Source organism: Sorex fumeus, unplaced genomic scaffold (genome assembly GCF_029834395.1).
Source record: "Sorex fumeus unplaced genomic scaffold, SorFum_2.1 ptg000061l, whole genome shotgun sequence".
In the NCBI taxonomy this organism is placed as follows: Eukaryota; Metazoa; Chordata; class Mammalia; order Eulipotyphla; family Soricidae; genus Sorex; species Sorex fumeus.
Genome location: NW_026606118.1, coordinates 11,729,206 through 11,745,149, shown reverse-complemented (window position 1 = coordinate 11,745,149; position 15,944 = coordinate 11,729,206). Strand labels below are relative to the sequence as shown.

The 15,944-nt window shown below is 42.3% G+C and overlaps 1 protein-coding gene across 9 annotated transcripts in view; it reads right to left on the bottom strand.

Annotated features, from left to right (window-relative positions):
* SYNE1 (spectrin repeat containing nuclear envelope protein 1) overlaps window positions 1–15,944 on the bottom strand; it is a 566,819-nt gene that overhangs the window by 65,122 nt on the left and 485,753 nt on the right. For all 9 annotated transcript variants that reach the window (XM_056125930.1, XM_056125931.1, XM_056125932.1 and 6 more), the window contains 2 exons: window positions 8,329–8,487; window positions 3,987–4,153 (listed from right to left, as the gene is read on the bottom strand). In XM_056125930.1, the coding sequence (XP_055981905.1) occupies window positions 3,987–4,153; window positions 8,329–8,487 (326 nt within the window). The remainder of the gene's footprint in view (window positions 1–3,986; window positions 4,154–8,328; window positions 8,488–15,944) is intronic.

Here is a 15,944-nt window from a genome sequence, read left to right as displayed (position 1 = left end):
TTATGGTGTCTTTCTGGCACTGGGATAAGGATGGCCTCAGAGGCTGGAGGGCAGGAGTGGTCCAGGGTTCTAAAGCCTGGGTCATGGAGTCAGCACACATGCGCTGCCACTCATGATGTAAGAGATACAGGGAAATCTCAGCCTCAGTCTATGCATTTGGAAAATGGGTATGAAATGTTCCCTTCGAAGAGTATATGGACAGATATATGAAATCCATAGTCCAACAGCTGGCACCAACTGAGTTTTTTTTTTACCTCTTAAATATACAACATAGTGTTAACCAATTTGGAAACTGACATTTATTGCTTTTTTCATTTTATTCTCTATAAAACCTTAAGTTTCTTTTTTTTTTTTTGCTTTTTGGTCACACCTGGCGATGCACAGGGGTTACTTCTGACTCTGCTCTCAGGAGTTACTCCTGGCAGTGCTCAGGGGACCATTTGGGATGCTGGGAATTGAACCTGGATCGGCAGTGTGCAAGGCAAACGCCCTACCTGCCGTGCTATCTCTCCAGTCCCAAAACCTTAAGTTTCTGTTAAATTTGGCCCTCCTGAATAACCTTTTAATAGAAAAATAAAACCTCAAATTACAAAAGCATATTGTGGAATAGCTTCAAAATGGTTTTGAATCAGATGAATTTGCAACATTCCAACTCTCTTTAATCCCATAAAGAAGAATGTCCTTTCAAATATCCAAGGGTTCATTCATTCAAATATTCATTGAGCTCAAACTGCCTTGAGCCACTGTTCTGGGTGTCCAGAATCCGCAGTGACTAGAACAGACAAATAAAGCTGCCCTCAAGGTGCAATCCAACATGGATATAGCAGCCACCTTCTCTTTCCTTTCTTACACTGAACATCCAATCATACCAGACTTCCCCAGGGTTAGTAAAGACTCTGGTAAGATTTGTTTTCTCTTTGACTTACATCACTTTTACTTTCACATTCTGCAAGAGAAATGGAATGCAAGTACCCTCTGATACAAGGCAGGAACTTAAAGCTAATGGCCATCAAAAATGCCACAGATTCTGTTTCTAGGGGCCCCACCCCAAAGTTCTGGGTCATTCCCATCAATGTTCAGTCTGACAGTGCAGGTCTGGCTGTTTGGTGCTCAGATCTGATGGTCCTATGCCCAGGGGCAGTTAGCACTACAGAGTGCTGGGGATTAAACTCCAAAACTTGCACATGTTAGGTATGTGCTCTGCAACTTGAGTTATCTCCCTGGCCTATCAGCATGTGATCATCTATCCATCCATCACCTATCCATCTATCCATCCATCCATTTATTCATTATCTATTTATTCACGCATCTTCCCATGTTGAAGATGCCATTGTTGACAACATTGACGAGGAATACGATCGACTGGTTCAGCACCTCCATGAATGTGCGAGGAACGCCAAGAGAGAGATAGCCACAAAAAAACACCTGTCTTCGAAAACTCTTGAGCTAATTCGCCAGCATGGTTTGGTGCATGCCTCAGGCAACCGCAAGCTAACATCCGAGCTCACAAAGCAGTGCAGAGATGCGATCAAGAAAGACCTCAAAGAGAGAAGAGCAGAAGTACTGGTAGATGCGGCAGAAGCTGGGAAAAGTATTCGTAATGCCTGCCTGTCCTTCACCAACTACAAGACCAAGATGACTGCCCTCCGAAGTCCTGATGGATCCATCACATCCTCCAGAACGGCAATGGAGAAGATTATCCATGACTTCTACTCAAATCTCTTTGATAGCCAGGTCCACTTGCCGACATACCAAATTCCACAGGATGGATATGTCGTTCCCAACGTTCTCCCTTCCGAAATCCAACACCATTTCGTCGGTAAAGAAACAAACAGCACCCAGCCCAGACAAGGTCAGACCTGAGCACCTGAAGAACCTGCCGTCAGTACTCATCAATACACTGGCTCGGCTCTTCACTCGCTACCTGTCTGAATGCAAGGTTCCGTCCCAGTGGAAAACCAGCAGGACCGTACTACTGTTCAAGAAGGGAGACATCCATGACATTGGCAACTACCGCCTGATCTGCCTATTGTCTGTCATCTACAAGTTGTTCACTCGAGTCATCCTAAATAGGTTTGGCAGAACACTAGATGAAGGACAACCATGTGAGCAAGCAGGGTTCCGCAAAGGATTCAGCACCATCGACCATATCCACACGATAACCAAGCTCATTGAGGTTTCTCGGGAGTTCAAGATGCCGCTCTGTTTAACGTTCATTGATTTAAAGAAGGCCTTTGATTCTGTTGAGACGGAAGCGGTCATTGAAGCCCTAGCCAATCAGGGCATTCAAGCCCAATACATCAGGATCCTCCGTGAGCTGTATTGCGGATTCACTACCAGGATCTCACCATTCTACAAAGAAGTGATCGTTGATGTCAGGAGAGGGGTTTGGCAGGGTGATACCATTTCACCGAAACTCTTCAGTGCCACCCTTGAGAACATCATGTGACGACTGGAATGGGAAGGAATGGGAGTGAAGGTAGATGGTCGGCAACTACACCACCTCCGCTTTGCTGATGATATTGTTTTAATAACACCAAACATCAGCCAAGCGGCACAAATGCTGGCCGACTTTGACCGGGAGTGTGGAAAGGTAGGACTACAGCTAAATCTTACGAAGACAATGTTTATGAGAAACAGCCTCGTTCCTGACACCCCATTCGCTCTCAACGGAATGACCATCTCTGAATGCAACAGCTATGTGTACCTAGGTCGAGAAGTCAACATGACAAATGACCTGGCACCCGAGCTGGGCAGGAGGAAGAGAGTGGCTTGTAACGCCTTCAGAACGTCGAAGAAATAGCTAAGAGGACGAAGAACCTCCGGCTCTGGGCACATCTCTTTGATTCCACTGTTCTTCCTGCATTAACATATGCCTCAGAGACCTGGGCCCTACGCAAACAGGATGAGAATGCTATTTAGGTCTCCCAAAGAAGAATAGAAAGAGCTATGCTTGGAATATCATGGTTCACTCAAATGAGAGAAAAAAATCTGGAATTCCGACATCCGTCGACGATCAAGAATCAGGGACGCTGTCTCATTTGCCAAGGTGTCAAAAATCAGATGGGCTGGTCACGTAATGAGATTTAAAGACGACCGCTGGACTAGAGCTGTTACTGACTGGATTCCATGGGATGTCAAAAGACCACGTGGCCGCCCACCTACCAGATGATCAGACTTCTTTGTCAAGATCATGAACAATCGGTTTGAGGCTCTTCATGATCCCAGAGTGAACAGATGCCATTGGGCTACACTAGCACGCGACAGGGACAAATGGAGACGTTACTAGTGCCCACTCGAGCAAATTGACGACTAACGGGAAGGTAAGTGATTAAGTGATTTATTCACACATCTATCTATCATTTTACCTATCCATCTATCCACCTATCATATATCATCTATCCATTCATTCATTCAGTCATTTATTCTTTTTTTTTCTTTAGCCCACACCCAGCAGTATCCAGGCTACTCACACCAGTGACTGAAGGTCATTGCCGTGTCAGAGGTCAACCCAGGGGATCCTGATATAAAGCATTTGGGGCAGCCCTTCGGGTCATCTCCCCAGACCCTAGAGATTACTTTTTATAACTTAGCAAAGCCATAATAACTTTATTTATTTCCACTTCACTCCTTGATAACCAGACATCTACTAAGAATATGGTCAACTTCTGTTCTCTTGCTTCCGCAGACAAGAGCAACTGTCACTAATAGAGGACAGCAATGTCATGCAGGAAAGCCCTCAAGTTGACAATTTTCTCTTGGAAATGCATTTTGTTTGGATAAGACTTTCTCAGTCACAGCTCAGTGGGGGCAAGGCTGGAGCTATAAAGTAAGAAAGAGCATGGAATGCTCATGAGACCAAACCTCATGGACAACCAGGTGGCCAATGAAGACAAATATGGAATGGGTGAGCCTTGGCTGAAATGAATGGGGGGAGTGGATGCTCTATTCTGTCAAGGTACCCTGGGACTCAATTCCCTCTGTACCTGGCCGCCATGAGGTCCAGGAGATGCTGCCAGCGGTCGTTGACCTTTCCCAGCTTGTACTCAATCTCAGATGCCTTGCTTTCATGGCTGGCCTTCGCCAGTCGCTCTCCCATTTGCTGGAGCTGAATTTTGTTCTCTTGGGCTGCAGCAATTTCCTCTTGATAATCCTGCATAATGAACAGCAATCACAGAGGAGAGAAAGCTTATCTTCATGCATTCAGCCAGGTGTAGTAGAAATAAGATTAATACAGAAGTTGACTGCTTAGCTGTAGTTCTGACATGGAAACATCAGTCAATTTTTTTTTCTTTTTGGGTTACAACCAAACATGCTCAGAGGTTACTCCTGGTTCTGCTCTCAGAAATTACTCCTGGAAGTGCTTGAGGGACCATATGGGATGCTGGGAATCAAACCCGGGTCTCCCGTGTGCAAGGCAAACGCCCTACCCACTATACTATGGCTCTAGCCCCACATCAGTGAAAACTGAATGGTCATGTCACTGTCCTCCCGTTGTTCATCAATTTGCTCGAGCGGGCCCAGTAACGTCTCCATTGGAGACTTTGTTGTTACTGTGTTTGGCATACTGAATACATCACGGGTAGCTTGACAGGCTCTGCTGAAATGGTCATGTATACACCAATTAGTAGGACCAATTAGTCTCAGGATATACAAAGGAACCAAAACAAACATTTTCCCTATTGGGTCACATTCAGAAGTACTGGGGGATAATGTGGTGCTGAGGATGAAATAAGGGACAACCACAAGCCAAGCATGCACTCAATGCTTTAAGTCATTCACTAGGCCTCGGGACTAAGTTTTTTAATTGGTGTTTTTAAAGGCAACTAGTAATGGGGGAAGGAGACAGTAATATAAGGGTATACATACTAAATCAGGTTCAATCCCTGACTCCACAGGGTTCTCTGAATGTCAATGTAGCCTGAGAGGCCCCCAAACACCACTGGGATGGCTTGAGTAACCCCCAGGCCCTCAGGGACCTAGCAGTACCACATCCTTGGACCCCAAGGCATTGACTTACAGGTCTGTTTGGCCAAGAATTGCGGGTGGGGCCCTATCTTTCCTTGGTAGCACTGTTTGTGATCACCCTCCAACCCTGCCAATAATACTAAATATATAAATAAGGCAATGGAGAATACCTTCTTTTTTATTAAACATGGGTTTCTGAAAAATGAATTATATACATAGATAGGAAACACAACGTTTGAAGGATTGTAATGCTTGGAAATTATACCTCTTGTTGGAAGTGCCTGATATCATACACACAAAAATTATTCTGGAAGACTGAAAAATAGCAAAGCAGGTAAGGTGTTTGTCTTGCACATGCCTAAACTGGATTCGATCCTAGGCATCCCAAATGGTCCTCTGAACACCCCCAGGAATAATTCCTGAGTGCAGAGCCAGGAGTATCCCAAGTATTGCCAGTGTGACTCCCCCAAAACAAAAAAAAAATTATTCTTTATATAACAGTTTCCAAGATGTGTGTTGATAGATGCCAAATATATGAATGTTGTAAAGCTCGTGCACAAGGCAAGAGCCCTACCCACTGTACTAACTCTTCAGTCCTACTACCTGCCTTCTCGTGTAATTTTCATACACTAGGAATGTGTACATTTATAGACATGCATAAATTTACAGACATATAGACATGTACACATGTATATCAATTGTTATTTGTAAGGAATGTCTTAAAATGGTATCTTTATTCTAAAAATACATCCATTATGGACTGTCAGTATTTCACAATTCATAAATCAATGGCAAATAAACTCTCAAGAATAGTAGCTACTAGACTTAAAGGATCAATGGGTTATTGACCTTCATTTACTCAGTTTCTGCTCAAATTCCTTGAAAAGACTATTTTGAAAAGGAGAAAGGCCTAGTGATATTAACGGAAACAAACACCTCCTCACCCTCACCTTCTGTGATGCTCTCCTTTTCTTGAGTTAGTGACAAGACTTAATCTTTTTTTCCTAACCCAGTAGTGCTCAGGAGTAACTTCCAACTTAGTACTGAGGTAGGGGTGGGGGGTAATGACCAAACATTGCCAAACTCAAACCCAGACCTCCCACATGCAAAGTATGTGCTCGGCACTTCGAGTTATTTCCCTAGTCAGCATTTAATTTTTGGAATCAACTTTTTCAGTCTTGTCTTGATTTCTTGTTTATCAGCATGTTTTCTGAGAAAAATAATCTAAATATATGAAAAAAGATATTAAGGGAGATGGATATTGAACCTATTCTTGATCTGAAGCCCGTGTGGAAACAGACTGACCCCACAAATCAGCTTAAGCAAATGGGGTTCTCAGGGATCTAGTGAGATGTTCTTCTATCGCAGGATGAGAATTCTCAGTTCTAACACCCCTAACTATTCCTCTTCTTTGTTTTGTTTTTGTTATAGGGTCATGCCCGGCTATTCTCGGGGCTTACTCCTGGTTTACTGATTAAGTGAGCCTTACATAGGGAGTATTCCTGGCTGCCTCAGGGAACCATATGGGGTGACAGGGATCGAACCAGGGTCAACTGCATGCAAGATAAATGCCCTACCCACTGTACTATCTCTTCAGCCTTGCCACCCCTCTCTGCCCCATCTGCCTTCTTATGTAATTTCCACACACTAGGGTTTAAAGATCAATAATCTGGGTGTACTTATTCATGGTCCTAATATTTCACCACCAATGTTAATATTATTTGATTGAGGACTCTTAAATTGAAAGAAATGACTCTGTCTATATTGTTATTTATAATAAAATGATCCTTGTGTATTATTTTTAACTGAAATGTTTTTGCATGTCAGTGCTTGTAGCCATATCTGGTTACAATTTATTTATTAATTGCTCTTTTCTAGGTTGTCAGGATGACCACCCTGGCATTATTTTCCTTGACAAAAGAGACATCAGAAGCGAATTCATAGACTTCTTTTCAAAATTCCATACCTTACTTTATATTCAAAAGAACGCAGTTAATATTTTTATATTCAGGAGTGATCCCTGAGGGCAGAGCCAGGAGTAGTAAGACTGGGCACCACCAGATGTGGCCCCAATACAAGCAAACAACAAAACAAAGCAAAATATAAAACTCTCAGATAACTCTTTGTTCCTGTAACTATCTACAAATTATGTTTTATGGAAAAAATATCACAGTTCATTGACTATACACCTATTTTTTCCCTTTTGTCAGGGGTAAAGGCCTGAACTACCCAGAGCTGTGCAGGGATTATTCCTGGCTCTGTGTGTATCAGTGATTACCATGGTGCTTGGGGAACCATATGTGATGCTGGGGATTCAAACCAGTGTCAAAGTCAGCTGTCACAAGCTCAAGCAAGGCAAGTGCCTTCCCACCTGTACTATCTCTCTGTCCCTGATTATAAACCTCTTCCAAAAAACAAAACAAAAACAAGAAACAAGGCCAGGGATGTGACTCAAATAGCAGATGAATAGCCCCGAAGGCCTTTGGTTCCATCCAAGCCAGGGACTATCTCCACACCACTGTTCACGCCCCCTATCAGTAGCATAGGAAGTTGCTCCAGGGCTGCGAACTCTGCCTGGAGGACCCTCTCCAGAGGAACAACTAAAAAACAAAATAAAATAAAGGGTGTTGGTAGGATCCTCCCAGGATGGGAGAAGCATGCTGAAAGCAGACTATAGACCAAACATGATTGCCACTCAATGCCTCTTTTGCAAACCACAGCACCCCAAAGGAAAGAGAGAACAAAAGGGAATGCCCTGCCACAGAGGCAGGGTGGGATGGGAGGATGGGGAGTGGGAGGGATACTGGGATCCGTGGTGGTGGAAAATGGGCACTGATGGAGGGATGGGTGTTTGATCATTGTACAGTTGAAACCCAAGCACAAAAATTTGTAAATCTACAACTGTACCTCATGGTGTTTCACTAACAAAAATTAAAAAAAAAAAGTAAATGATGGACAATGGGCACTGGTGGAGGGATGGGTACTGGATCATTGTATACCTGAAACCCAAGCACAAAAATTTGAAACACCTCATGGTGTTACACTAATAATTTAAAAAAAAAAAAAAAGAAAGTACTACACAGTCAAAGAGTTCTCCTGAATAGGAAACTGCATCCGCCAAGTAGTGACCATTATCAGCAGACAATCTCTTTCAGCACCAGTTGAAAATATTACCTGAGTTTTGTATATAATTATAGGACTTTACATGGTGGTTCATTTCATATTGAAAAGGAAAAATGTTTGAAGCAGAGAAAGCTCCTTGCACCGGAAGGCAACTACAGGTTAGACCGGCTACCATTCTGAAGCAAAGCAGACACGAGCCCTGTGCTCCGTGAGAACACTGGGAACCAACACTGGTACCTTCTTCAGCTTCTCTATCATGTCCTCAATGAGAATGTCTCCATTCTGGGAAACTTTGCTCTCCATCTGAGTCAGCCATTCGCAAAGTTCCTTGTTCTTCTCACTGAACACTGCCCATTCATTCAACCTCTCGCTCACTTGCTGTCGTCGTAAGGAGAGCTGAAAAAGAGGAAGACAAAAGAATTGAGGAAAACAGCAAACCTGCCATGTGAGGGGAATAAGAAGGCTTCTTCGAGAAAATACATTATTTTAGGTACCATGATGAAAAGACTGTTGATGGCAGGGCTTCATGCTTACAAAGTTACAATATCACACTCTTCCTCACACTGTACCGCCAACCCATCCCACCTCTCCCGCACCAAGGGTATCTCATTTCTCGGGACAGTCACCTTTTACTCTTAGTTCTCCATATCCCACATACAAGGGAGATAATTCTAAGTCTGTCCCTCTCCTTCTGACTAATTTAAGTCAGTTTGCTACTCTTCAGATCCACCCACACGATTCAGGCCACTGAAAGGTATGATTTCCTTTTGGGGTCATACCAGTGATGCTCAGGGGTTACTCCTAGCTCTGCACTCAGGAATTACCTGGGCGGTGCTGGGGGGACCATATGGGATGCCAGGGATCGAATCTAGGTCGGCCGCATGCAAGGCAAACGCTCTACCCGCTGTACTATAGCTCCACTCCCTGAATCGTATGATTTCATCTTTTCTTGGAGCCAGGCAGTATTCCACAGTAAATAGAGACCATGGCTTCTTTATCCAGTCACCAAACAGGGCGTCTTAAATGTTTCCCATCTCAGGAAATGTTTCCCTTTGTGCCAGGAAAGGCAACATGGACAAGCACCTCCAGAAACACTTTAGACTCACGACAAGGTTTGATTTGAAGTACTTTTGGGTTGATGCATGGAGGATAACATCGGTTTGTCCTTTTTGTCTTATCACAAGGAGCTTAGGTTTTTGTTACTCCTATCACAGTGTTCCAATTCCTCTGCGTTTATTTGTAACCTCTTTCTTTGTGCTCTGTTGACTTCTAAATATTTTTCTCTTCTCCTTAAGTCCTTTGCATAGTTAATTCAGAGCAATGTCCTTTTTGTATGAACACAGTAAGAGATATATTGAGGCTTGTAGGGTGGCTCTCCTAGAACATCTCACTACAGACTCAGACTACAGTGCTCAGGCCCGATTAATCTTTCCTAACACTAGGAGGATACAAATCTACTTATTGATTTTTGGATCATGACAGAATTTATCCATGACCATGATCTTAAGTAGTAGTTAAGTATTATGGCGCTTTGGCCAGGCACATTTCAATGCCAGTGTAGCACATGGCTCACAGCTTGCCTTGGGTTCATACAGACCCTCGTTGGGACCCTGTTTTTGGGGTGCTAGGAAGTAGGGGCAACTGAGGTTTAAGTCGAGAGAACAGATGTCCAAGAGGTAAACATCATTCAGAGTTAATTAACTCCCAAGTTATGAAAGCACAGCATTAACTGTCTTCCTGTGTCCATACAAAAAGGACCTTGCTTGAATTAACTATGCAAAGGACTTAAGGAGAAGAGGAAAACAATATTTACAAGTCAACAGAGCACAAAGAAAGAGGTTAAATAAATAAATAAACACAGAGAAATGGGAGCACTATGATGTGAATAACCCAATAAACCTAAGCTCCCTGCGGCAAGGGAGAAAGGACAAACCAATGATACATATTCAGAGACCTTTCACTGCTGCCAATTTCTGCATGATCACTGCATTCACTTACACAGACCCCATATGGGCAACGGTTGTTTATCCCTTTAGGCCATGGTTCCCAAGGGGCAGGGCCCAGAAGCAGTCTCCAGCAAGGCTTCAATAGCAGGATTTTCTGTTAGATACACACAGGATATTACCCCTGAAGTTCCTTCCTGTAAGCTCACCTACACACTAGCTTATCAAAGGAGAAAAGGGCAGACATATTCACAGCAGCAGAAAACCCTGAGAAGAGCCAGCAGCTGAAAACAAATCTAAATGCCGACCCACAGATGATCTCCTAGTGAAGACGGAGATCTTCGTGTACATAAGAAAATTTCTCAGGCCGGAAAAAAAAAAATAAAGGTGAAAGCCTGACATTTGCAGCTATACTCCAGAAGGACTTAGTAGGCATTGCTATAATTCTTAGTAAATGAGACTGAGAATGACAAACAGTATGATTTCACTCAAAGGTGATTCACAGAGAAACAGAAATAAAGAAATAGAAGGTAATAAATAGAAGAAAAATAGTCTAAACCTTTAGACTAGAAGACTGGTGAGCAGAGGGAAGGAGGGAGGGAAGGGAGGGAGAGTGGATACATCAGGTCAAATTGCAAATGGAAGGATGGAATTTGACTTTTAGTGGTGATCTTATTGCGATCTATACAGATGCTGATGCATGCTGGGAACATCCTATAATGCAAAACTACCTCAATGACTTATAAAAATAAAGTTTCTGAACGGTCCAACTTCAAATCACAGTGAGTTCAGTGTAGAAATGTTACAGAACAAAAAATATATACTTTTGCCGAAAAAGAAAAAAAAACACAAAATAAGGGAAGAAAAGAAGGAAAGGGAAAAGAGAGAAAAAGAAAGAGGGGAATGAAGGAGAAGAATCAACTGAGTCTCAGAGTTTTGTGGGGATGGAGCAAATGAACAACTTGGAAAGAGGTGTGAGCAGAATGATTCCAGCCTGGGCTCACAACTTCATTTTAGGGTCAATTCTTACACTTCCCAGTCTGGTCTGGTTTCCTTCCTTCCTTCCTTCCTTCCTTCCTTCCTTCCTTCCTTCCTTCCTTCCTTCCTCCCTCCCTCCCTCCCTCCCTCCCTCCCTTCCTTCTGTCCTCCCTCCCTCCCTCCCTTTCTTTCTTTCTTTCTTTCTTTCTTTCTTTCTTTCTTTCTTTCTTTCCTTCCTTTTTTCTTTAGCTTTATAAGCTATAATCCAAATAGTTTCCCTATTTACCTATATTATTCTGTGTTTTTATATGGGATTTGACAACCACACAATTTTGGAACATTTTACACACACACACACACACACACAAACACACACATCTGTACCTACCACCTAACACTAAACTACTTTCTGTCTTTAATGATTTGCCTATTCTAAATATTTCATATATGAGAGAATCCTGCAATACTTTCCTGATTCACTTCTTGATGTAACATTTGATCCATGTGATAGCATGAATCAGTGCTTGATTCCTTTAATTGGTCAATTTAGTCCATCAGATGGACTGAGCACATTTTATTCAATTTACCTGCTGAAGAACATTTAGTTGGTTTCCACTTTTGACCTATTATGAGTAAGGCTGCACATCACACACAAGTGTTTCTGTGAATATGTGTTTCCCTTCTCCTGGAGAGATACCGGGAGGGTAATTCCTGAGTTAATGGCAGCACTACAGACTACTTTCCAAGATGGCTTTGGGAGTTTCATACTCCCATTGGCAGTAGGGATCCAATTTCTTCACATCCTCACCGACAGTCTTTGTCAGACGAGTGGAATAAAGAGGTAGCTCATGAGGTTCTGATCTGCATTTCCTTGATAGCTGATGATATGAAGAATCCTCTCATGTTTCTTGTCCATTTGCCAATCTTCTTTGGGGATCTATCTAAATCCTTCACCCATTTAAAAAAAATTGTATGCACTATGATTTCAATACTGTGATTACTAAGAATTCAAGGACACTGTGTTGCTACGTCACACCCACCAAAATACCATCAGCCCTTCACCACCAGGTCCTGTCTGTGCCCTCGCACCCACTCAGCAAACTCTCAGATCTGCTCTGGGGGGCTATTTTCCAAATGCCTTACTTGCTCCAATTTTTAATGCCTTGTCTTTTTATCATCATGTCATGATAGTTCTTTATTTTAAAAACTATAAATCTAATTTTCTTATCCCTAGGTCTGGAACTTTTCTCAGAATTATACATGATTTCAGAGTATTCTTTTTTTTTTCTTTTAACAGTGTTAGTTGGGATACAAAGGGACATTCTACTTGAGACTGACTATTACCCAAATGTAATGTGACTGGAGTGGCAGAAAGATCACTCCCCCCCCCCTTTATTTTTTTAAGAGATAGTCTTCTACAAAGTCACGGTGACAATCAGAAACATTCTGCCCTTCTATGCATTAAATACCTCCTCAATTACATTTCTATCACACATCATAAAACTATAACGCAAGCTTTCAAACACATAGAAACTGAAAATACTGTTAAGTATTCATAATATACTCTAGACTCTAGTGCTATTATCATTTTGCTTTAATATTCATTCCCTTGACACCAACACATCTTACCGTTTTGTTTGTTTTTTTGGGTGACACCTAGCTATGCTCAGTGATTTACTCCTGGCTCTGCACTCAGGAATTACTCCTAGAGGTTCTCAGGGGATCATATGGGATGCCAGGGATGGAACCCAGATCGGCCACATGCTAGGAAAATGCCCTACCTGCTATACTATCTTACTTTTTGATGTATTTTAAATCAATTTCCTCCCCAAAATGAAAAAGAAACTATTCTTAGCTGCTCTCCACTTCTAGTTAGCAATTGTGCCAAGTGTTGGCTCCATTCATAATTAGATGAATAACATCCAACATCTGTGATTCTACATCTAAAAAAAATTAGCTGGGAATTAAAAATTCCTATCCCAGTTTCAGTCTTTACTAGTACTACAGCTGCCTAGACAGCGAGTCCCATTCCCTCCCATAGATTTTGAAATGCCACCAGCAAAAAACTCATTCTTCTGAGTTAACTATGATATTTTAAAATAAAAATGTCTGAGTGACACCGTTAAATCCATGATGGTTTTGCCCATTAATATATATGTCTGTTTGCCACTGCATTTTCTTTGAGGTCCCCCAAATAGAGATGGCAATAAATTTAATGGGCGTGGATAGTGAAAAGCATAGAAAAAAAAAAGGAAGGTTTAAAGAGCTTTGGAGACCAATTTCACTTCCATTAAAGCTACACCAAAGTGCTGAAGGTGAGATCATCCTTTTAACTACCCTGCTTCTCTTTTGAACTCTGACACCAAAGTGGATTCTGTTGAGATATTAAGATTTTGAATTCTCTGCTAGATGGGGTTTATTTTTTTTTCTCCTGTTCACAGAGTATCAGAGCAGGAGTGTGGCTAGCAGTTAAACCTCATGAGAGAAGTCAGTCAAAAGGAGGAAGACAAATACCGGAAGTTCTCACTCATAGGAGGTCTGCAAAACAACAAAGCAGGGAACAAAGTCCAGTGACAACAACCCCTGAGCCTCTGACCCCAGAGCTGAGTTACCAAAGGGAGGGAGAGAGGACAGTGAGGGGAAGTATCCCTAGACATATAACATATTTGCACTCCTGTCAGCCACTGAGACCTCGATAAAAATAGATGGGCACTGGTGGAGGGATGGGTATTTGATCATTGTATAATTGAAACCCAAGCACAAAAATTTGTAAGTCTACAACTGTACCTCATGGTGTCTCACTAATAAAAATTTTAAAAAAATAGATACGCTTAAAGAAGTCTGAATGTCATAAATACTTAGCTAAAGATGATCCCACATGGAGGCTCATCTGGTTTTTTTGTTTTGTTTCATTTTGTTTTCGCCATACCTGGAAGAGCTCAGGGCCTTCTTCTGTCTGGTTCTGTCCTCAGGGATTACCTTTGACAGGGCTGGAGGAACCATACACAGTGCTGGCAATTAGACTGGAGTCAGAGTGTGCAATATATGCTCTTTGACTCCTGTACTAGCTCTCTGGCTCTAAAATTTTTGCTCGGGTTTATCTGATGTCCAAGCAGAAATGATGTTTCATAACCGGAACTACTGCCCAAAGCAACTCTCCATCTGGGGCAGCTCAGGAAGGCTAGTGGGCTGTCTAGTGTCCCTCCTATATGAGGGGCATGAGTGTGAATGAACTCTAGGACTTCTCTCAACCACTTTTTCAGGGAAGATGATCCCCTGAGAGAAAAGTCTGTCTCTATCTGGAAAATTTGTACCATTCCAATTCTGGACATGAGGCAAGATGAAGGTTCACCACATCTGAGGCATTTGTTTTTGGCCTGTAGGAGGTGGGATCAGCAGTGCTTGATCCAGCACACAGCATGGTATTAGCATCAAGGAGCCAAGCAACATCATGCCAGGGTGCAGAAGACACCTCTGTCACTCGGTGATGTGACCAGCAAGTCTTCTCTAAGCCTTACAGCCTACTGGAGTGAATTCATCTTTCATCTGTTGGGGTCGGAGCAATAGCACAGCGGGTAGGGTGTTTGTCTTGCACGCGGTTGACCTGGGTTCAATCCCCAGCATCCGATATGGTCCCTCAAGCACCTCTGGGAGTAATTCCTGAATTCAGAGCCAGGAATAACCCCTGAGTAGTGATGGGTGTGATCCCCCCAAAAGGAAAAAAACCAAAAAACTTTCATTTGTTCCAAAATGCATTTAGCACGTAGTTACTGTTTGGAGCAAGTGCGTCCTATGTGCAACCACAGTCCCATTTCCCAAAACAAAGCAGACTGACTGTGGAATGCAGGCATAAAAATAATTTAGGGAAGCACCAGTACCTACATACTAATGACTTAACTAAGACTGGTCATTAATATACAACTGTCATTGCCTCTACCACCACCATTTCTCCACTGTGACTATTACTATTATTGTCACTTTATTTACTATTCATTACTTTTGACACCAGTTATGTAACTTTTTTCTCCTTGACTCATGCACTCCACATCTCTACTACACAACCTGAATCTGTATGGCTAATGTTTTTTTGCACATCCTGGAAATACAGCTTTCATTTGTTCACTGAAACCTAAACCGAAAGAAGAAATAGGCAGCTGTCTTCACACTGCTTGAAAACTGTAGCCAGAAGCTTAAAAACAAAAGCCTATTTTTCATCGGGGGCATTTTTCTTTTGATTTCAAAAGCCACTGTTTAGGTTGCATGATGAGTGAACAGTATGATTCCTGTCTTTGGGTTCAGGCAAAACCCTTGAATTATTCAACAGCTCTGCCTATACTGATGTGTTCTCCAGGGTAGAAAGAAACTACTTTGCAACTATTGACAAGTATTGGCAAAAAACCCCAGAGTGTGAGGTGACTTAAACAGGAAATACATCTTTGTCCAATTCACATATTTTGATCATGACAACTTGAATAGCACCCGGTGATTACGATGATGATATATTTGTATCTTATCGAGAATTACACACAGATCTACAAACCAAAACAGGAATAAAAGCAAATACCCGCTAAGACTATATACAAGCAGACAGTGTAATGAGCCTCCTGAGAATTCTGTTGACAACAGAATCCTCAGAGAGACAAATTCCGTTGTGCTGGCTCCACTTACATACGCTTCCACTTCCTTCTCTGCACATCCAATCACTCATGACTCTTCACCAGCTGCCTTGGTGGTACAGCGACCGATCCCTGGCACTCTCATGAAGCAACAAGGTCAAGCTTAACTACAATTGCTAACTTTTCAAATGAGATGCAGACACAGTTATTTCCTCTTGTGGTTTCATACTTGGTAGAAGTTCTCCGGAAACACCAACTCAAGAACAAGTAGCTAATCTCTAATATAGTCATAAAACAATTGCCTTCCAGTTCTCTC